We start from the raw sequence: 22,750 nt of genomic DNA, 5'->3' as shown, positions 1-22,750 counted from the left end.
GGGCGGGGCGAGACCCGGAAGTGCTTCTCGCTGCTCCCCTGAGGTGTTATGGCGCCTTACCCCGCCCTACGCCCCTGAGCCGTGAGGGAGTATGTCTCTGTGCATATGTACATATAATATAGTTAAAAAAAAAAATAACTTGAAACGCGGCTTTTAGAAAAATTCTCCGTTGTGGTGGGTGCCCTTGAAATGGCCCTCGGCGGGCGGAAGGGGCGGAGAGCGGCGACGGGGCGTGAGGTGGAGGAAGGCAGGTGTGAGAGCCGTGGGGCAGCTTGGGGCTGGCGGGCAGGGGTTAGGGGAGCAGGGCAGGAGCGTGAGGGGCTGCGAGGCAGAGAGCGGTGGTGTGGGGCAGGTGGTGGTTGCGGGGTGTCCCTGCGGTTGTGGGAGCTGTGGGTGCTCATGCTCCGGTCTGTTAGCTGCTGGTAGCAGAAGGGGGGCGTGGCGGAGAGGTGCTGGCATCTCCCCTGTGCTCTGGAAATGGGTAAAAGAGATGCTATGTGTAGCGCCTTGTTGGTTTCTGTTACTGTAGAGGAACTTAAATTTTTTAGCCAATCTGCTGATGGTATGTGAAACTCGGGCCTCGCGGGTGCTGTCAGGTGTGACAGTGACAGGACAGCAGCACCACAAGCTGAGGACAACCTCACTGCAAGAGGCAGTTGTGCTTATCTTGTCTCTCCCTTGTCATGATCTGTCTTCCAAGCCCTAACCCTGCGGGGACAGTGCGCTTTGCAACAAGTCCCATACGTGAGATGTAGGATTTAGTCTGTGAGAGAGAAAGTGCTGTAATTCAGGCAGGCACAGTGTGATCATGTCCCTGTGGTAATCCAGAGAGGTTAGTAAAGCGTACAGCAGACCCTTCTGGGAATTGAAAAGGTTACATGAAAAATCCTCAAGCCTTTTGGCATGTGTTGCATCCAACATGATGCTTCAGCAACTTTTTGATACCAGTGATAATCAGAATTTCAATGTATAACCTTAGTATGCATGTAACCTTAGTATAATTCTTAGATTGTAACCAAGAAGCCTTTACATCAGTATAACTATTAGATCATGATTGAGAAGACCTGGTGTTGTATGGACGAGACTTATGATCCAACTTGAAAGGAACATCTAGGATGAAAGAAAAGAACTGATTGAATCTCATGGAAGCCTAGCAGGTTTTGCTAAGAAACATCATAAAAGGACCGAGATGACCAGGTCATGAAGTCTTTAGAAGCCAACAATGTCTCAGTGGTGGCAAAAGCAGCCCTTTGACTCAAATAAGAAAACTACTCATACATAAAAGAAGGAGGGACTAATGTAAATGAATTCTGAGGAATATTCAAATATGTATGGATTTGTGGAAATGTAATGCAGATGTATAATTATAGAGAATATAATGGACATGTGTTGGGGTCTGCAGTGGGTCTGCAGGCAAGTTAGTTGACCTCAAAGACTTAGCTGTGTACCTTTAAGACAGGCACAAATTGTCAGGTATGTAAACAGGGTGCGAAGAATAGGAACTTAGAACCGCAGCATACGGGCACCTACAGCAACAGCAAATAGCGAGCAAGGAGAAGGACACAAAAACCTATCAGGGTCTAACACCTGCGCTGTCTAAGATATATAAATAGTCTGTATAAACAATAAAAGCCATTTTGTCCAAACCCAGCCACGCAGACATAGTGTTTCTTTTAAGTCCGCCTCGACTTACGTCACCACAGACATGTATTTGAGAACAAGGTGAACACGTTAGGAGGAAATATCCCCATGCTCCCAGCACCATAATAAAGAGTGCCTGCTTTCTAAACTTCAAAAAAACTCTTGGAAAGTTCGTTCAACTGATCTTTTGGTAACAGTTTCTCATGCTGGTTATTTCAGTAATGGCTCCAAATTCTGTAAAACTGCCTGAAAAAAAACTCACGTTGGTTTAAATAACCCATTTAAGTCTTGTGCATTTGTGCTGTTTTTCTGTGTTGCTAAGGAAAGGTGGTTCCCTGATAATTGTGTAAAGGTTTTGACTCAGAACATGGGGTTTATAGTGTATTTTCTAATCAGGAACAGAGCTTTTGTGTGAATTTATGTAAGAAGTCATATACAAGCTGCTAAAATTTCAATTTTTACCCTTTAACTTAAAAATATGACTTAATCCATTTTGATGAAGGACTTTATATGAATAATTTACCTTATGATACACAGGAAACAGAATCTTGTCAGAAAAAACAAATCCCCTCAAATTATTATATTGATTCAAGACACTTTTTCTTAAAAGTGTTGGGTATAGGGGAACAGAAAATTCTTTCAAAACCTTTAGAGCCTTTAAATCCGCTTCGTTAAAGGCTTTCAGTGCAGCTAGTGAACTGAACTGATGTTATTTTATTATTATTACCCGTATTTTCTCTGTTTCCAGAACTCGGAGCAAGGGAGCCGGGCCGCGCTCCGCACCACAAGTCCCATGAGGCGCTGCGGCGCGCAGGGGAAGACGGGATACAGGCGGGAGGCTCGAGGCCGCCATGGAGGAGAAGCTGCAGCGGGTAACGGCGGGGCCGGGCCGCGGCTCTCAGGGAGCGGAGTTTTCTCGAGGTGTCGATGGTCCTATCCTGGGGCCGCCTGCGGCTGCGCCTGCCCGGGGGCTGCTCCCGGCGGCGCAGGGCCTCGCGGGGGGGCGCGGGCCGGGTGCCGTACCGTGGCGGGCGGGGTGCCGGCTCTCGGGGCGGCTCGCGGTCCTGGCACACAAGGCACCCGGGTGGCTGCGCTGAGGGTTTGCCCAGGCAGTTGTTGCTCTGGATCTGGTGTGCGCAGCTTAAGAGTAGAAACGAGCCCCTGTCCGTTTGCCTGGCGCATTAAGCGCCGGGGGATGGGCGAGATGTGGTCGCTGGGTGGGTTTTGCAGCTGTTTCCCTGCGTCGTCCTCTGCTATCTACCAGATAACTGCCTGAGCTCGCTGACTTTAAGCTCACAGCTGGTTTAAGATCCTAAGTTATGAAGCTCTTGGGTGCCTGAAGTTTCAGGGTTTCAACATTTTCTCACTGGAGAGAGTGGCAGCAAGATGGAATTCATCCTTGTCTGCAGACTTGGTTTTCTTGCAGTGTTACAGTTTTCGCCTACATGTAATTAGTGCTGTTTGCTTCTAAGGGCTTGATGCTTTTCTCCTCAGAATAGTTCAGGGTGACGTTTGCTGTGTGCAGTGTATGTAGTTGAGATGCTGCTACAGTGGAAGCATAAAGAAACATGCTAGAAGGAAGTATCTTTTAAAATTATAAGGCAGGGTCCTTTTCCCGCAGGTTGCCTAGGCAGCCTTAGACAAGAATTTATGTTTCCTTAGTGTTGAACTTCCATGTGTTCAATTATTACCAGTTATAATCTTTCATTGCCACCTAAGAGCACTGTGTTAATCTCTGTCTCGCTTCTGACCTTTTCAGTGGTAGAAATTGTGCTTTGCAGGGGTCATGCCTGTACATTGTGGTAACTCTTTACCTCCTGCTAGCCTGTAGAGACTGATCCCAATGGTCAGGGTTTGGGCAGTTTTATCCCACGCTGCGTTAATGCAGTTTTTATCAGCTGCCCAAATAGCCATTAACATTTCTTGGATCATTACTGTGTCTGTAGCAAACAAGTCGTATGAATAAAAAGATAAAATTTTATCACCTGGTGATATGCAGGTGTTCAGAGAAATGAGTGGGATTAAAAGCGAAATTTTTTTCTAAACTATAGAAGGTGTTTGAAGAAGAGACAGAGGAAGTTGTCTCCCTTTTTTCTGCCCATGCTTCAACTGATGTAGTAGGATTTACTCTTCAGGAATGCAGAGCTTGCAGTGCTTTACATTTCTCACACCTTTCAGCTATTCTGTGTCATTTCATTTGAGCGTTTACTTTTTTTCCGTTCACTGGCAGGTTACTTTATGGCTAAAGAAAATATTTGGGAGTGCGCCTATTCCAACATACAAAGCGAATGAAAGGACAGTCGATATCTTGTACAAGCTTGTAGAATACAGTGAAGCCAGAGACAAGGATGTTTCTTTGCTGCTAGAGGACATGAATAAGAAGGCTGCAGAATATGAAGCAGAAGGTGAGTTCAAAGCTCCAGTTCTCAGTTCAAGGTCAGTGTTTCTTAATGACCCTCATGATTGTCTTTGTTAAAATCTTAAACATACATATATATCCCCCCACATAGATGATTGGAATGAACTTGTCTTTTGTCCTGGTACAGCTTTTACTACAATACATCCCATGCCTTCCTGTCAGCAAAGTTTACAGAGACATAAGGTTGGTCAAGAGCAATTTTGTAAGCCCTCTTGAGCAGGCTGTAAAATACGGACAAGCAGATTGATTGCTAAAACCTCCTAGCCTGCTGGGCTGAATAGCACAGCATTGAAATATTGGCTGGATGGACAGGGAAGCATTAAGAGTCTAAGCTGGTGCTAAAGCACTGTTAAGAAAAGCACTCGAGGAGTCTGAAGCAGTGAGGTGATTAAGTTATGCTCAAGCTGCGTGGAGTGAGTGTTTGATAGTGTGTGTTTTTTGGAGCAAGTGAGTGGTTCAGGGGACCATAATACATTTTTAACAGATGTGCTAAAGGATTGTCCTTTCACTGGCTTTTTTCAGGAAGGAATTTTACTTTTCTGTGAAAACACTGATTTTGTACACATGAGGACGTTTTTTGTAAAAACCCTATGTGTCTTTTTTTCCCTTCGAGTCTTCTAGCACCTTGCCATCAAACAAATAATAATGAAGATCAGATGGTTGGTTTAGCCTGTCAGAGAACATAGGCACTACCAGGCAGGTCTGCATGTGAGCTCTGCTGCAAATCCAGACTTCCTGGGTCTGCCATGACAAACGTGTGCTCAGGAACAGGCTTAGGCTGAGCTCTGCAGGGAAAACCTATGTGTGCTCATCACCATAGCACAAGGGTGAACTTTTGTTTGTATGAATTCAGAGGCTAGTCAGGGGAGTGGAGCAGCGCTCCCTTCCTCAACACACTGAATCTGGTTCACACATGGGCATGTGGCAGCAGTTTGGCATGTTTCAGACTTCCTTTAAGATGTCTTTCTGTAACAGTGGGGAGATAGCCAAAGTTTCTGGAGTAGGATTGGGTTCTAGCTTTGGAGAGTCCCTTAAAAGAACAGTAATATAAAAAAAGAAATTACTCTTTTGGGTTGTACTTGTTTTCCAGCTAACTATCTACAGGGCCTTATGGCAGAAGTCCTGGGTCTTTCCCTATCCGGTCTGTCCAGCGAAGCCATCGAGTGCCTCTCTGTCCTGGTAAATACTGCAATGACACTTGAAATGAAGGACACTTCTCTTACCAGGTAATTCTTTCCACTGTGCTTCAGGGGTGATGGTCTGTGCTGTTTCCTTCTGGTTTGTCAATTCAGCAGTTTCAAACTTGAATTTCACACCAGGAATCTTACTTGTCCAGCTCATTTTGCACCCCTTAGGCAGCTTTGGAGGACACAGGAACCGAGCACAAAACTCTAACTCTTAATTGTTCCAGCAAAGGAAGTCTCTGAAGCCTGAGAAGCCAGGCGTTAAATGCCGCCTCCTTTTTAACACAAGCTAGGCCAGCACTCATATTGCTTAGGCAAGGACTGGAGAACTGTAACAGGTCTTTCAGCTCCTCATTTTTCCCTCTCTTATCTGGCTTTACTTAATGTAAGGAGACTAGCTTACTCATAGAGAAATAGCAGCTGTTAGTCTGGTCTTCCTGGGCGCCTCTCCATAGCTGGACTTTGACCCAGCAGGTTTCTGCTGAGCCCCGGTGGTAAGGAAGGGCAAAAATCTGCCTTAGAATCCAATTTTTGCATGATGTTCAGGAGCTTGGCTCTCACAGCTCTTCTGAGCTGGAGGGGAGAGCAGCTTTGAACCGTTTGGGAAGAGGAAGAGACTGAAATACTGTTGGGCATGTCTTGGGAACATGCATTTTCAGGGACTGAATACAATTTCCCTCAAAGGCAATTTGGCAAGCCAGGAGTGGAGCATCTGATGATTTCAAACCCAGTGGTTATGTTCGGTAGAGTGCCAGGTCTTGTTCACTTACTCCTACTCAGATTGCTGGGCCATTTCTGCTTCCAGGTGAAATCTTTGTTAGTTAAGGGAAGCAAATACCCTTAGTGACTTACTTTAATTTCCTCCTATCATGTTATGAGAACAAAACCAAGTCATTTGTGTAAAGTGTGGAGAAAATAATAATTCTGAGTTTCAGAAGAGCTGACTCCTGAGCATTCCCATTGAATCTCTCTCTTCACCAGTTTCTTCGGTGCCATCAATGATATGACGTCAGAGCTGTATGAAACAGAATCAAATAACAGAGAAATGGAACGGGAATTGAGCAATATCAGGAAAGATCTAACTGCAGCGCTGATGCTGGAAAAGCAGTTAGAGGAGTGAGTAATGGATGACAGGGGGGAGATGTAAGCGACACTGCTGATCTCTGCAGTGTGGACTTCGGTTGTAATAACTAACAAGGATAACAAATTTTCAGGGTTTCGACACATCTCTAATTCACAATATTTAGAAGTATTTCTCAAAAAGTATGTGTTATGGATGCATTCAGCAATCGAGAGATTTGGGGTACCATCAAACCTGTGATTTTAAACCAAAAACGGTCTACAAGCCCTTTTCAGGTATGGGCTGTCATCTTCCACCAGTTGCCTTCCTCTGAAGGCAAACCTGGTTTTCTTACCACATTCAGCGTGGGCTCTGTAGTCAGAGTCAGAAGGAGCCAGGCAAAACAAAAAAATGTTTCCAGATAAGAATTTCCTTTAACGAGTGTGTGGAAGACTTGAAAAATTAATAATAAAAAAAGAAAATCAGTCTTTAGTCCATTCCCTAGAGGATGTAATCTGTAGTGCTTTGCCAAGCATAGCAGTATCAATGCCTGCCTTGAGTGAGGATTGGCTCAGATGATCTCCACAGCCTCTTTCCGGTCTAATTATTTTCTGTTTTTTGTCTTTTAAAGTAGTGCTGCTTGTAGCAAAGATACGAAACCTGTGTACTTTGTGCAGGTTTGCCATGGCTTCTCTCTGTGGTCTTAAGTTTAGCTTGCTTAACAGGTCTTTAACTGAATTATGGAATTATGCAGAAGACTGTTACTCTTTGCTTTTGTGCGTCTGGCTTTCCCCTTGGCCTGTTTCGTTCTGTTGTTTTTCCCTGGCCTTTGGGACTCTGGATGTAACAGCTGTGGATGTTTCCATTAGGAAATCTCACCGTGAAATGCAGGTTTTTCTCCATCCTTTCCCTTCTTGCATTGGTTGTGTTACAGGGTTTATCTTGAGCATAGATAATTCAGCAGTATTTGCATACTGGTATTTCTTTGAATGTAAAAGTTTGTTTCTTTCTGTATTTTTCTTTTTTAAGGGATCTTAAAAAAACAATAGAACATCTAGAAATACAAGAGGCCAAAGGTAAAAGAAGATCCAGCTGCGCAGAGTTCCTGCAAAAAAAATATCTGGAAATAAAAGTCAAGATCATGGCTGCTGAGGTAGATGGAAGGAATTTTCTAACAAGATGTTGTAATAGGATGACACAGTCATGGCTGGTCAGGCCCAAAATTCTAGTTACAGAAACATCCCAGGAGCTTCTTAAACTCCAGGACCAAGGACACTTGGGCTAACAGGATAATGTGTTACTACACTTCAGTTGTTCCTGCTGTATTCCTGGTCTCTTCTCAGGATATTGTATGATAAATGCAAGGGCACTTTTGCTTCTTTCGCTGAGAACTACTAGCTCAGACTGCCTTGTGCTTATTGCAAGGTACTGTCATATAAGAGTACAGAGGCAGTTACCAGTATAGCAGCTGATTCTCTGAGGTAAATTGTGTGTCAAAATTCTGAGTATAGCCATTTTTTGAAATTAATCATTAAACACAGAAGACAGAATCGTACTATCTTCTTCTTCACCTCTCCTACATGATGAAGGATGTGCAAATGCTTTATTCAACACTTGGGTGCTGTCTCGATACCTTGACAAATGTGAGATGGAAAACATTGTATTAGAGTTGATGAGGTTTTACTGAGAAGCCTCTTCTCAGCCTGCCATGTGCTGTTCTCCCAGTAGTTCCCTGGGAAGACTTGTCAGTGATACAGATTTTAGTAGCAACCGATTTCATATACCAGCTGTAGCTGTGGTTCAGATAGCACGTTTCTGTTGATAAACTGCATTCCTCTTTTCCTGTTTAGGACAAAACCCAAGGAAATGGTAACATTTTCTCCTCCCTGTTACATTTTTCTGGTCAGTTATGAATAAACTCTTTCCTGTTTGTAGAAGCAGCTTGCTGTCATGGGGTTCGTGGAATCACTGACACACGAGTCACTCATGAGCCTGTCTGAGGTAGGTCTTCTGGTGCAAGATGGATGTTTCTACAGTGGAATGGACCAGGCTTGTTTGTTGGGTGGGTTCAGGAAATGTAGGTTGCTATTTGGTTACCTGAACAAATATTAATGGTAAAAAGAAGCACAAATAAAAATCCCATAGATGGATACCTCTGAACTGGGGTGTGTTGGATGGATTTGTCCCTCCTAGAAACTGAGAAGCTTTTATGGGTGCTGAAGTGGTACCTTCAGGATTAGATGTGGTCTTATTTTGTACTTGAGAAGAAGCTTTCCTTCTGGACTGATTGAGGGGAACAGTTGGAATCTTTATTTTTGTTACCTTTTGTTTTTCTCTGTCTTCTCTTACTGCCTCTGTCTGTAATTGAGAATATAGCCTGCTAGAGAATTTCCATGGCATAAATTCCCTGCCACTGGAAGAACATTGGCAGCTTTTGATCTGCCTCCTCTCTTTGTGATCCGTTTTGCAAGCAAAGTGGATATTCTGGGGATGATGTCCTGTTAACGTGGGTACTGTGTATTGCAGTGACTTGATAGAATGACCCAGGTGATTATTTCTATTTTATGTGAAATAAACCTGCTTTCAGGCACTTCAGAGCAAGGAGAGGCTGTCAAGTGAAACCCAGATTCTGAACCACTGTTCTTTTTTTTTTGGTGTGTCTTTAAATACAGCATTTTTCAGCTGTATTGTAAGCCCAGCAGGATAATGTGTTAAAGGAAAAAGCACATTTCTTTAATTACTAGTTATAGATTCTTCAGATCTGTGCTGAAGCATTTGTACCCGTGTAACACTGTCGTGGTTTAACCCCAGCTGGTAACTAAGCATCACACAGCCATTTGCTCATTTCTACCTCCCTGGCAGGGTGGGGAGGAGAATCAGGGGAGGGGGTGGGGGAAAGGTAAAACTCATGGGTTGAGATAAGAACAATTTAATAACTGAAATAAATTAAAATATAATAATTGTAATGAAAAGGAGAGAGAGAAAGAGAGAGGAATAAAACCCAAGAGGAAAAAAAACCCCAAAACAATGTGAAGCACAATACAGTTGCTGACCACCCACTGACTGACGCCCAACCAGTCCCCGAGCAGCGACCAGCCCCCCCAGCCAACTGCCCTCAGTTTATACACTGAACATGGAGCTCTGTGGTATGGAACATCCCTTTGGCTAGTTCGGGTCAGCTGTCCTGGCTGTGTCGCCTTCTGGCCCCTTGTGCCCCTCCTCACTGACAGAGCATGGGAAACTGAAAAGCCTTTGACTTAGAGTAAGCACTACTTAGCAACAACTAAAACATCCGTGTGTTATCAACATCATTCTCCTACTAAATCCAAAACACAGCACCGTACCAGCTATGAGGAAGAAAAGTCTATCCCAGCCAAAACCAGGACAAACACATGTTTGTGGTGTTCCATCTGCGCTCACCACATTTTAATATTAATTGCTATTACTGTAATGAAAACTCAGTCTTTTTCCCATTTCTTTTGCTCGCTTTTCGTGCATGTTAGTTAAGTTGAACAATGAAAATAGATTTCCTGGTTTTTATGTTGTCGTTCTCAGGGACCAGCACTGGATGGCAATGTTGACATTGCACAGTGTTTTGAGAAGTGTGCTAAACAAAAATAATTTCTGTTGGAATTTTACATACCAAAAGTCATAGGCAGTTTTCTAAACTTGTCATCTTCCAGAACATGAGCATAAGGGCAGGTTTGATTCCCTGATATTTCTGTATGTGCTTTGCCAAGAGATCAGTGAATTGGGCAGCACAAATGACTTAATGTTTGGAGTGCATATATGTTTTTTTATTTTGATGAAAAGTGGAGGATTGTGGAAGGTGCTCAATTTGCAGCCCAAGGGAGAAATCATTTCCTCTTGTTAACAGAATAAGTAAAGCAGTGCATGTGTAAGGGGAGTCTTTTTGCTGCTGCATGTGCAAAACTGTTTTCATGCAGAAGCCATAGGTATGACAATGTATATCCTTGGGGCTCAGTTCCTGCTCTGGCCTACAGTGAAACTGATAGTGAAAGTTCTCTGTGGTGGATTCTCATTTGAAATCCCCTCTCCTGTCAGGGAGCTAAGGTCAGGTGGTTATACTGGAAGAAAAGACATCTCAAAATATCTTCAGAACCAAGAAGAATTGATACCTCTGCATAAAAATTTTAACAGGTTTTAACTGACTGATAACTGAATGAATAGCAGATCTTTAGTTCTCCATGGGTTTTAAGAAGACTTGTGAAAGCTCTCAACAAAATCCATGAATTCTTAAATGCTGTAGATAATTGTGGATCTATTTCACTGATTTACCTCACTTCTACGAGTAACCACGGAATATAATCTGCCTTGCTCTCTTCACAGAAACTGACTGGACTGCAGAAGGAAATTGTGCCTTTGAAGAAGAAACTGGAGTCCTTCCTAGATTTAACTCCTGTAATTATGTCTTTTTCCCACTGTTCTACTGTATTTGCCATCAGATTAATTTTAATGGACTTCAGAATGTAAGGGTATTGTTGTGATGGTTTCAGTGGACAGGTAGATGTCCTACATGCTGATTCATGATGTAAACAGAAGACTTTCTGTTTTATTAGTAAAAGCCAAGAAATTAAGTAAGGTTACTAGGCAAACTTTGTTCTAACAAAATGCACAGATTTGCTGGGTGAGTTCAGTATCAAGGTGAATTAGCCAGAAATTAGACAAAGAAATGTGGAAGAAAATATCATTCCTTAGTATAACAAATTTTTTGAGATTTACCAATATATTAGCTGTAAATGTCATCAGGCTGTCAATATGGTGGACGCACCACATTGTGCAGAGGTTGGAGCTCTGGTTAAGACTATAACAATTATGAAGAAATAGCCAAAGGTAGGTGTTTTCCCTAAACAAGTACTCTAGCTTGTGTGAGTACTGGCTGCTCCATCATTTTCTTTGATTTCTCTTGAGGGTGCTGGGTACTCAGTGCTCAGAAAACGCAGGTTTCTCTTTTAGGTGACTAAATTGCAATTGTGAAAGCCTGTGTCTGTGGATCTCTTCTTTGGTTTATCTTTTGGCTATTGTTGCTCTTGGTCCCTGTGCTAGGAGTTACTGTCAGACTGCTGTGGGAAGCATCTTTTATAAAAAAGATTTTACTCTTTTCAAATTGGAACACTTGTTACAAAAGACTGTTTCTGTTAAGGGTAATTTTGTGACAACTTTATAGTGTCTTAAAAACTCGGGGGTAAAAAAGGCTTTAGTCCATGAAACAGAAGGCCTTGGCTTTGTGTGATGTCTGTACATCCCACCTGTGATATCCGGGACTACTAAAGCCAGGTATTCCCAGTATCCTTTGAAAGATTGCCATTGCTTTTATAGATGAGTATTAAGGGCTTTTTTCTTTGTCATTCAGGGGAGAAGTAGCAAAAACTAGTGTGAATGGTTGAATGGGTTTTGCTTTTATTAAATACAGTTTTAACTATCTAGTTGACAGTTTTGTATTTGAGTTTACCTGATCCAGCCCCTGTTACCTCCTCATCTGAGCACCCCACAGCCTTTAACAAAGCTAACCTCAGACCTTTGTGCGTAAGAGGTAAAAAAGGTTTATTCTGGTTCTTATAAATGAGGCACAGAGGTCCAGAGAAAGACACTTGTCCAAAATTGCACAGAAACTGCCATTAATCAGATTTCTTGTGTAATAAACTAGGGATCTGTTGGCTGGGCCACACTTCTCTGCCCCTCCATCAAGCTCCTGCCTCTCAACACATCTCCCTTGCGCCACTAATGCTGTCTTGCTCCTAGAAGGAAAGGATGAAGGGAGAGGGTGGTACTGCTTCTCTCTTAAATCCATCTTAGCCCAAGAGGCAGCTGCTTCCTTTCCTTAAGTGAAACAGGACATTAAATGGGATTAGGTTCTCCAATTCCCCCCTCCCACCCATCTTGCTGTTAGTGGAGAGATGGAGAGCCTTGCTGCCTCACTCCTGCAGGCAAAAGGAGGGAGGAAGGTTTATCATGGCAAGCTTACTGTGCTTTGAAAAATTCATGCATAGACATGTTTAAAATCTAGTTTCTCAACTAGTAGGTTTGCAAAATTGCTAAAAATGGGGTTTTCACAGAAGACTTTCTAAAGACTTTTTAGACTTTAGACCATACAGATTTATGAAAAATGTGTAATTGCCCAAACCAAACAAATACTAGGCTTTTAATATCAGTACCTTTTACAAGTGAGGGCTGTACACAAAACTGATTTCATTATCCCCGAATTCCCCCCTGAGGCACATCATTAGACTCTTGCAATGATGTGGGGACTCTGTTTCCAGCTGAAACAGTGATTTATTCTTTTTTCATGCTATTTTCTCTCATTAGAGTCCTTCACTTGTGCAAGCGAAGATTGAAGAAGTAAAACGAGAACTGGTAAGAGTTTTTTATCTTTCACAGATACTTAAATGAGTGCCATCTTTCCAAAACAAGCTGTACCTATTAAATGGTTGTGGATTTATCTGCCTCAGATTGTAGTCTTAATGATATCTGGAAGGAAATATTGCTCTGGTAAGGCAGAAGCTGTGCATATTGGTAGGAGGAACTGGTGTAGGAATATCTAAGCTACAAAGGCAGTTGCATATAATGGTATCAGTGGGGATTAGGTATCTGCATCCCTCTGGATTTTGTCTCCTTCACCTATCAGAGTGTTTATTCGCTCAGCTGTGTTGCAGTTTATTGGTCTCGCAACCTTCCTTGCTGCTCCTGAACTGTGAGGGCTCTAGGGCTCGTTTTATTTAACAGCTGCCTTGCAGATTGCAGTAGGGACCTTTCCCTATAAAACATAATGCCTGTTTCATCCATGCTCGTGTGATCTGCAGGTATGGTTGTTGGGAAACACATAAAGCCATGTGGGAAGTTGATATGTAGCTTTCCTGAGTGAGCTGGGCTACATTTGAGCATAAAACTTGTCTTTATTTCTTTGGGTTACAGTCTGTTTGTTTATCGATAAAGCACAAGGTATTCAGTGATAAGCCTTAAAGCTGTGATTTTTGATCACGGGTATTTGAGAGTATTTTGTACATTTTCAGATGGGACTGCTCAGGTTTGTAAACTACTTGGTTTTGATTCAAAAGTACAAGCTCGCCTTCCCAGCCTGAGGCTTTTACCAGGTCAGAATACTCACCTCTGGAGAGTACCTGTTCAGCCTGAAGGTGTCCAGTATCACACTGGGGCACAACATGAAGGCAGCTGAGCTTCTGTAGTCCTCATTTGGAGATTTCTCTGTAGTTGCCTACAGAGACTGCTGCCGTTTGCAGTAATGAGACCTTCCTGCTCAATACTTGTGTTAATCAGTGCTAATAATATCCCAAGATTTGATCATTGTAGATATGTATTTCTAACAAGAAAGCTGTTTTGTGCACGTTGATTCCTCTTGGTTTTCTCTCCCGCTAGGAAGCCGTGGAAGCAGAGTTCTCATATCAAGTTGGTATGCTGTCTCTTGAGGGGCCAGAAATCAGAAGAAAGTTACCCTAAAGTGGCCTGCATGGAAGATGATCTCCCTTCTATTGCATATTTATTTGCACTAGTAGAAGATTTTGGAATTCTCACTGTACTTCTTTAGCTTTCTGCCTTAACGTTCTTGCTGGTGGATGTCATGCTTGCGACCTTCCAGCAAGCAGGCTCATTTTTAGGGGTTTGTGTAGCCTTGCATTGGTAAACATCACCTATTTTTCACAAAATAAAGAAAACCAAGTTTGAGTGTTACCAGCCCTTTTTCTGTATGTGATACACACTTGTAACTGGCACCTTCACCAGGAGATGTCCCCGTCAGGATTTGGTTGACCATTATCACTTAGAATTGAGCTGATCAGGGAGTCTGGTTTTCTTCTTTTTCCCTGTCCAGATTCTGGATTGTGTATTTCCCTGGAGTCCTGTCGTTGGTGGTGCAAGTATGGTGATGAGAGACCCTTTTTATGTCTACTAGATCGTTGGCTTTTTCTCCTTTGTTTTCTCTTGTCACTTCATTGCTGGGGACACAATTTTTTTTCCACTCATAGCCTGTCTGATGTTTACCAAGTTTGTGAAGATGAGCTCTAGGCTCGTGCTTGGAGCGCTTCTTCATTTAAGCATTTTCTTCAAACAGAAGTGAACACCTAAATTTCTCCTTAATATCTTCAGCAGGGATTTGATATGTTAATAAAAGCCAGTGATATGGAAATTGTGATCTAGGGCTCAGAACAGTTGTTCCCATCTGAGACAGCCCACAAACGGCATTTTCTTGCATGTGTGATGGCTGTCTCCTTCCACGGAAGCAGTCTGAGCTCTGTCTTGTTTCATGTGTCTCATAGTATTGGTTTCAGAGATCAGGAAATTGTTCTGCGCACACAGGTGAGAGCTGAGCTGAGATGTAGCAGCATCAGCCTCTAGAGGTTCTGTAGTTTCATTGTCATCTGAGAAAGTGGAAGCCCGTGGCACTAAGCTGTAAAGTTTGCCCATGTTCAACACTTCAAGAGATCCCAGTCTACCACTGACTACTTGTTGTTTCTCCCTATGTTAGAAATAGACTGAGCAAATCAAAGTAGATAAACAGCTTTATGGATAGTGAAGCGACAGCTTTAAAAACAAAAAAAAGCTTTATAGTAAGACCTTTCTAGGTCAGAAAATACCCGAGTTTTCTTGCAGAACTACTGTGGAATGTGATAATTTTAAAGCTGGATTGTCCTTTCGAATTCTGCCTCAAATGTCATCTTCCAAAAGGGGTCCCCAGAGCCGCCCTCTTATTTCCATGCTTACCACTGCACCAGTGTTAAACATCCCAACTTTTACAAGTTGGTTTGTACTAAAGCCAAAAATCTGAAAAATCCCCTGTGGATGAGAAAAAATGAAAATCTAGAGATGGTGGCAGCAGCTGAAAACATCAAGCAGGGACTAGGGCCTGTTAGTACTGTGCAGCATCCAGACAAATAGCAGTAGTGCTCTAGGTGGCAATTTGTACCTACATCTGTTTGCAATTAAGAGTTGCAAAAGATTATGGTGATAATTTAGCATGGTGTGCCTGGCCCCAGGAGCTGTTACTTCACTGCAGAAATGGATTTATTTCACTGATCCACAGGAAAAGAGATTCTTTTTATTGCTTTGTGTACCTCCCTTGAAGCAATAGGATTATGAGATCTGTGATTCTGCCTAGGAAGTAGCTGTGATTTCCAAAAGCTGCAAGCTCAGCATGATACTGGTGTTGGTATAGTGCTGCAGCCTCCTCACCTTGTGACCTTCTTCACCATTCTGATGGGTAAGAATGGAAGGATGTTCAGACAGCCTCTGAACTTCGCTTGTGCGAATCTTCAGCCTCATCATCCATACAGAATCCCAGAACAGTCAGGGTCGGAAGGGCCCTCTGGAGATCATCCAGTCCAAGCCCCTGCTAAGGCAGGTTCTCCTACAGCAGGCTGCACAGAGTCGTGTCCAGGTGGGTTTTGGATGTCTCTGTAGGAGGAGACTCCACAGCCTTTCTCAGCAGCCTGTTCCAGGTTCCAGCTCTGCCACCCTCCATGTAAAGAAGTTCCTATATTAGAAGGAACTTCATGTGTTTCAGTTTGTGCCTGTTGCCCCTTGTCCTGTCGCTGCGCATCACTGAAAATAGCCTGGCCCCTGCCCAGCTCTCAGCCTTTCCTCATCAGGGAGATGCTTCAGTCCCCTCATCATCTTGGTCACCTCTGCTGGGCCCTCCCCAGTAGTTCCCTGTCTCTCTTGAACTGGGGATCCCAGAGGAGAGAGCCTATACGCCAGGAGTTGCTGTTTAGTTTCCAGTTTTTAAATCAAGATGCTAGGAAAGGGTCAGTTGCCTTAATTTCATGGCTTTTTATCTTCAGTTCCTTCTAGGCTAGAAATCAAGATGGCAAAAGCGAGTGGACAAGCCATCTTTGGTACATGTGGGCTAAACTGGCTAAGGGGAAATTACCTCAGAGGTAACAGATGCACAATCTGGAAGAGGTGTAGTAGTGCAGGGATGACTACGGGTAGAGGTACTGCTTACCACAAAAAGCACGGAAAGAAGGCAAGGGAGTAGTCTGAATCTGGAAGGGGCAAGAGCATAATCTGGCTCTTTCCTGTTGTGGAAGGGAGAGAGAAGTCATGGAAGGAGTCAGAACGTAGCTGGGTAGACATCAGAGAATGGTTTAACAAAGCCATTGTAAGGCACTGGAGGTCATGGCCTGACAATTAAGGAATCTTAATCACTAGAGGCTTTTAAGAGCAGATCAGAAATGCTTTGCTTAAGTGTTTATAATGCGAGGGAGCAGTGATCATGCTTTGGAATAGAAGGATGGATTAGATGAGGTGCTTGAGGATGCTACGAGCCCTGCTTTTCAATGAGAGCCTCAAGACTTAGCTAACATTAGGTGAAGGCTTTTTGTCGCACACACGTAACTGTTGACTCAAGGCTTGGGAGGATTTCCCAGGACTATGGCACTCCCTTAGCACTGCTTCACCACATAATGCTGCACCAGTTGTGAAACCTGGGTGCTGTTCTCCTGCACCTGTAGGGCAGCTGCACTGCTCCCCAGCTGCTGCTATTTCACAGCACATGCTGTGTTCCATTCATGGGCAAAAAGGCTGAATATCGACAGCGCCAGGCTCTGACTCTAGAGCTGTCCAAAGATAGCCACGCGTTGCTTCCTAGCATTGGAAACACAAGGAGAAAAAAATACCCAGCAGCGGCATTCGAGCTGTGTGCCACAGCTGAGCCATCTGCAGCACATGCAACGTCATAAATCAGCAGCTGGTTGTCAGATCCCAGTGATTCAGTTTTTGGTGGAAATGGGGAAAGTCAAGTAAATGAGATTTATGCAGCCAGCGGACTGTCAGCAAGATTTCTCTGCTCTTCGGTTACACGTTTGCACAAGCAGAGTGCCTTGCAGGCTGAGCAGAGATGTCCTTCCATGCTGTTGGTGTTTTGGGGTGGCACAGCTTTTCTGTGGCAAAGGGATGCCAGCACAGGTATGCCTTGCAGAGGTCCTGCCGAGACAGGAGCATGCTAGCCTGAGTGCTCAGCTGAGAAAATGTTTGATTTTGGGCTTCACCCTTTGCCCTGGCAGCTGCTGAGTGTTTCCACGGAGGTCACAGCAGGAGGCGAGGAGCTGTGGCAGCCTGGAGGGAGGCTGCCAGCTGGACCCCTCAGCTGTTGTGTATTATGAAATAATCACCCAACTGAGAATGGCCCAAATGCCTGGAGAGGCCTTTGCTGCTTCAGCCTCACTTAAGATTACATCAGCTGCTCAGCCTGATTTTTGGAGGCACCAGTCAATTAACACCTGCAAGTTGAGAGCAGTTGTCCTCACTGGGAGCTTCACGTGGGGCTTCCGCAGCTCCGGGGCAAGCTGGAGCCAGGTTGAGCTGCAGACCCCTCAGTTTTACAGACGAAATGCAAAAGATGCGTGCGCTTTATCACCGTGCACTCAATTCCTCCTCCTGGAAAATGCAAGGATCCAAATTCCACCTGAAAAAAAAAAAGAAAAAAAAAAGGTATTAAAATTATGCACTAGACCTGAAACCCAGTGGTCAGCCTCAAGTGTAAACTTGTGTATGTTGTACTGCAAAGTGACTGTTCTTATCAGGCCAATATGCAAAATAATCATTGCTTTAGAAAAAAAAAATATGAAAATTCATCCGCAAACCAGCTAAGTGATAGGGATTTATTTAAAAGAAAACATTTTGGTACTCAAACCAGAATAATAAAAATAAAATCATAGAGAAATGCAAAATGTACAAGGCAAATTTAAGGCTACTGAGCTCAAATACGTATCTATTTACTCAAAATGCATTGAATCAAAAGATGTGTATGGAATCTCTTTTGGCTATACATTTTGGCTAGTACTATAGAAATACTCGGTTGCAAATATTTCATTGTGGTTGCTTTTCAATATTCCTTTAACTGAAAGTATTAATTTTTTTTTTCATTCATATCAGTCTTTTAGTAGATTCAGAATAATAATATGGGACTTTGTAATTAAATAGTTTTTTTAAATAGCAAAATAGTTTCAAGATTTATTTTAAAAGGATGTTGGTTGCATTTTGTAACATCTCCAGTAAAACACTCCTGACATTCTTTGATACTCAGTTCTGTTTTGGGTACTTACAAGCAAAACCCCATGATGTGTCAAATTGTATGTGTTCTTCATTTTTTTTTTTTTTTTTTGTAATTACACCTAGTACTGAATAGGTCTTACAGGTCTGGGAAAAAATTTTGTATTTCTGAGCTATCCTTTGAATTTTTTAAATTACAGGGTCAGCTGTGAAACAATAGCAGTCCTGCTCCGTGCAGCCTTGTGTGCTGCAGGAAATACTTCACTTTGTCTCTGAGCAACTGAGTATGCAGTTGCTGTTAGTAACTTCAAGCAGCTTTAGAAACATTTTTCATTTTCTTATATGTTCACTTCATTAAAAAAAAATCAGTACCAGGCTGGATAGATTTCTGTTACTCCAATTCAGAAAATATTACTTCTGCAAAAAAAACCAACACACAAGTGAGTAAGCAGAGGCTTTACCAATAAGCGTGTGTTTGAAATAAAACTTGCAGTTCCTTCTCTCTTCGCTGGGTACCACCTATGTGGGAGGATACAGCGCTGCCTCCATCTGCCTTGAAGTCATTCAGCATTACATCGTCCTTCCTGAAGCATGTAATCTCCGGTAAAAAGAAAAACAACCAACAACTCCAACAACCAAAACTACAACCAAATCTAATAAATGCTTCCTCTAGCCCTTCGCTAAATATGCCTTTAATGGTAATTAAGCAGCACAGCTGCTTAATTAGCCAAGATCGGCTGGTAAAACCCAGCAGCAAGGAAAGGTTTTATTTCTCTTCCTTCCCCAGGAGATGTGGGTGGTAGCTTGGGGATGGGTGAACCCCTCGGTGTCCTGGGCACCTTTCCTGTGGTCCCCATCTGGCCACCGCAGGTGGCTGCGGAGGAGCCTGGGTGACTTTGGGAAGGAGCGGGAGCGCAGCGAGGGGGTGGCTTGGCTGTGTTTCAGTGGCGCATTTGTGATTTCAGATGCTTGGCAGCCTGCAGCCCAGCTTGGAAAATGGGTGTTGTTTAAATGTTACTCGGAAGGTGAAGTTTCTATACATTCCCTCTGCAGAGGATGCTTAGTAATGTGCCTACGGATGCTGCCGTCGGATGCATGAGGATGGGCTCTTGAAACGTCATTCTCCTAGTCTGGAGCTGGAGGGAAACTTTTGGCCTGGGGCTGGGGAAGAGATGGGAGCCAGCCGGAGGAGCTGTGCTCCCCCTGTCAAAAGCCGGATGAGGGGAGCCAGCCTGGAAGGCCTGATGAGCCAAAGTCCTCTCACAACCAGCATTTACTTTGTCACGGGAGTGTGGCTCACAGTCGATCCTACTGTCTGCTCCAGCACTGAGCTAATTTCCTCCCATTGTCTTTGGGGAAGCACAAGTGACCAGAGGGGAGGTGGCAGTGGTGGTGACAGTCCCCTGGAAGCTGAGGCACAGGGCTGCACCACCCAGCCCCTCCACTGCTGAAGGAACCTCTGCTGTTCCCTTCCCCAGTGATCCTTTCTAGAGATGTCCCACCGAGACTCCCACTTCTCAGCTGCACTTCTTCGTGGCAGAGGAGTTCTTACCCCTTCCTCGTGGAGGTAACTAATGCTGAAATCACTGCACTTTTGATAGAGGTGGTCAAAGAATGATAAAACAAAGCCAGAGGAGCCTAGAAGAGGTGCTGAGCTGTACTCCCTAAATTCCTGAGGCTTTTCCTCTTCCCTTCCTAATCTTTCAGCCCATCTCCCTGAAAATTCAGAGTTAAGTCCCCTGGTATTTCTCCTAATCTGGCATTTAAAATCTTAGGCAATAAAGCTTTCACCACTTCCCTTAGGGAGACAATTTTCCAGGCTGTGGTTCTCCATTCAAAAGCTTTCCACCCCGACTCTCCGCTTAAACATGCCCTTCCTTAATTTCACCTCATCAAACCCATTAAAGTATCACCAGTCTTCTCCTTTCATGCCACTTACTTCATTCAAATATTTACAGATCCCTAATGTCTCCCTGCTTAGTTTACTAATTCCATCGTACCTATGATAGTCAGAATTTCTTTTTTTTCTTTTGTAATGCCTCCAGCCTGACGATTCCTTCAGTCGTGGCTCTTTGAGCTCCTTTCCATTTATCACTCTTCTTGCAAATGTGAGGCAGATGCTCACCGCCCTCGCCTGTGTCGTTATGCTTTTCTGTACGCCGTCCAAAACTGCATTGCCTGTGCCTCACTGCTGCGTCCTAATGCCTGTGCAACAGCGTGCCGTCCTCCGGGTGTCTTTCAGGAGTCATGCCTCCAAAGCACATCCTTCCCTGTAAATACAGATTCCGGATTTTTTTCTCAGAGGTAGCCAGCCAGGTAGTGGAGGTTGATTTTAGTTGGTGGCAGGGCATGGCTAGTGCCATGTAAGAAATCTGAGCAGCCTCTGGATTAGAGCCCACAGGAGCCCCACGCAGAGAAGTTTTTATCCTTTCCTGAGCATGGATTTTGTTAGCGCCCTACTTGTTCCTTCTTATGCCGACACCGTCGATATTGAATGCACCGATAAGGCTGGTCCTCTTGCAAAGGAAGTTTTTTATGTGTTTGGTGAGAAGTATCTTGCAAAGATTCTAAAAGAGAATCGTGAATTCCTGAATATGTATCTCTGCTTCTACCTGAATCTCTCTCTTACACTTATTTCTCCTCAATGTGATAAATACTTTGGAGGCTGTATGTCACGATTGTCTTTGTTTCTCAAGTCCATGTACTTGATTTGGGTGGTGGTGCGGGTAGATGCATACACACAATTCTATACCATCAACCCTAAAACTGATTCTGTGCTCTAAGCAGTGGCTGTGGAGGAGCAGGATCCTCCAGGAGTGCCTCTGCTGCACGCTGCATGTTTGACACTTGAATTTCCCAGGCGTTTGTAGGCCCCCATTGGGATTCAGGGACTATGCCGAAATGATTGCTGCCACATTTCCAAACTGCAGAGCACCGCCTACCATATTGTTGGAAGAAGGGTTCGCCGGAGTCAAGAAGACGCTCAATATGAGTTATGCATCCTGCTCACCTTTATTAGTTTCTAACACTACTTACATAGAACCGACACACATGCATATTCGTAAAGCAGAAATAGAATTGGTTAGTAGTCTCTAAACGCGCGCGGTTCTCACACCCCCAATTATCATGACTGAAATAAGCATTCTATCCATGTAGCTAATTGTGTTGCTGTGCTTCAGCCTTGTAGTTTGTTACTCCCTATTTTCCCATATGGTCCCTGTCTCTCTTGGCCCTGCTCCTCTTTCCCAGCAGCTGTATCTCGTTACAGCCACGGCCTGTTGGCACAACATAGTCACTTGGTCTCAGGATTCAAGAGTAGCTCAAGGCTACCTTTCTTGTTGCCTTCAGCACAGCAACTTCAGGACAACTCTGATTGCAGGCCTACTCTGACACCAGGGCTGGGTTGTGCAGGTCTTTAGGGATTCTATGGCCACGCTTCTGCAGCCATTCTTCTACACCATGTATTGTGCACTTGTGCAGCATATATACCCCAGGGCTGCAAAGCTAAAGACGCTGATTAAGAAACATCTGAATGATGTTTAATGTGCTCATTAAAACGTCGCCCTAATTGCACACCATTCTTCCCCCACCCAGCCCCCAGGCCTCTGATCCCAGGGAGCGCAGGGGCCGGATCACCAGGACCGGGCTGGAGACGGAACGAGCGCTGGCTGACAGGGCTGGTGAGGGGTTTGCTGGGCTCCCGCCGCCTTCACCTGCGTCGCCCCGGGCTCGGCCCCCTGCTGAGGGGAGACATCTCCCTCTCCTCCTTTCCTTCTTCGTCCTCCTCCGCTCTTCTCCTCTGGCGAGTCGGCTCCAGCCGCCGTGCCTTGCGCACTTGTGCTTCGCACCGGCGGCGTGCTGGCAGCCCGCAGCAGGCCCCCCTCCCGGCTACCCCACCGGCCGTCGGCTGCCCACGCCTTCCCCCGCGGCGGGCGACCACGGCGCGGCCAGCCCTCGCCACGGCTGCTGCCCCTCGCGCGCGCGCAGCCCTCACGCCTCGGCGCCAGGGTCCCGGGCGCCTCGGCGGGGCCCAGCCCCAGGCCGCGGCCGCTCAGGCGACACCCGCCGGGGCCGGGGGCGCTGCCCGCGTGCGGCGGGGACGGCGGGGGCACGGTGCGAGCCCGCCGCTCCCTCGGGCCGGGGGAGCGCGGCGGCGCACGGGGCCTGGCGGGCGCGGCTCTGCGCCGCGCGGGGGCGCTGGCGGGCGGTGGCCGCTCTGCGCGGCGCTCGGCTGCTCCGGCGGCGGCGGAGGGAGGAAGTGACGCCGCGCAGCGGAGCCCCGCGGCCTCCGGTGTCATTTTTTCTGGCGGCGGGGGCGGGGGGGGCGGCGGCGGCGAGGTTAAAAGCAGGCTCCTCCCAGCCGCCCATGCTTCAGCTGGTGCTTCTCGGGAGGGAGGCTAGGGGGGTTCCTGCTTTGCTCAG

At 45.0% G+C, this 22,750-nt stretch overlaps 3 protein-coding genes across 4 annotated transcripts in view; 2 read left to right on the top strand and 1 right to left on the bottom strand.

Moving 5' to 3' along the window:
• Window positions 1-99: 99 nt before the first annotated feature.
• HAUS1 (HAUS augmin like complex subunit 1) lies at window positions 100-14,011 on the top strand. Of its 2 annotated transcripts, XM_080371648.1 has the most exons (10): window positions 103-251; window positions 2,390-2,513; window positions 3,872-4,046; window positions 5,151-5,286; window positions 6,226-6,360; window positions 7,334-7,457; window positions 8,240-8,305; window positions 10,655-10,726; window positions 12,632-12,679; window positions 13,700-14,011. In XM_080371648.1, exons 2-10 carry the CDS (start codon window positions 2,493-2,495, stop codon window positions 13,778-13,780), a joined length of 858 nt encoding a protein of 285 aa, XP_080227774.1. In that variant the 5' UTR covers window positions 103-251; window positions 2,390-2,492; the 3' UTR covers window positions 13,781-14,011. The 2 variants fall into 2 exon arrangements, with proteins under 2 accessions (XP_080227775.1, XP_080227774.1); XM_080371649.1 differs by lacking the exon at window positions 6,226-6,360 and having other exon boundaries at window positions 100-251.
• Window positions 14,012-14,135: 124 nt separating this feature from the next.
• On the bottom strand, window positions 14,136-22,626 carry LOC308056357 (uncharacterized protein; the record flags this gene model as incomplete). Its single annotated transcript, XM_080371658.1, has 3 exons — window positions 14,136-17,741; window positions 18,790-18,926; window positions 22,042-22,626. The coding sequence occupies 3 exons, from the start codon at window positions 22,624-22,626 to the stop codon at window positions 17,690-17,692; spliced, it is 774 nt and encodes a 257-aa protein (XP_080227784.1). The 3' UTR covers window positions 14,136-17,689.
• Window positions 22,621-22,750, top strand: part of ARK2N (arkadia (RNF111) N-terminal like PKA signaling regulator 2N) — a 45,409-nt gene continuing 45,279 nt past the window's right edge. The window contains exon 1 of the mRNA XM_080371633.1: window positions 22,621-22,750. The gene's annotated coding sequence lies outside the window, so the exon portion shown is untranslated.

The sequence above is a fragment of the Falco punctatus genome (assembly GCF_963210335.1).
Source record: "Falco punctatus genome assembly, chromosome: Z".
NCBI classification, from domain to species: Eukaryota; Metazoa; Chordata; class Aves; order Falconiformes; family Falconidae; genus Falco; species Falco punctatus.
Note: the sequence above shows the minus strand (reverse complement) of the source record. Positions and strands in the feature narration are given on the sequence as shown.

Coding starts and splice junctions, on each gene's coding strand:
- HAUS1 (XM_080371648.1), top strand. CDS start 2,493: ATGGAGGAGAAGCTGCAGCGG. Junction 4,047..5,150: donor TGCAGAATATGAAGCAGAAG/GTGAGTTCAAAG, acceptor CTTGTTTTCCAG/CTAACTATCTACAGGGCCTT. Junction 5,287..6,225: donor AAGGACACTTCTCTTACCAG/GTAATTCTTTCC, acceptor TCTCTTCACCAG/TTTCTTCGGTGCCATCAATG.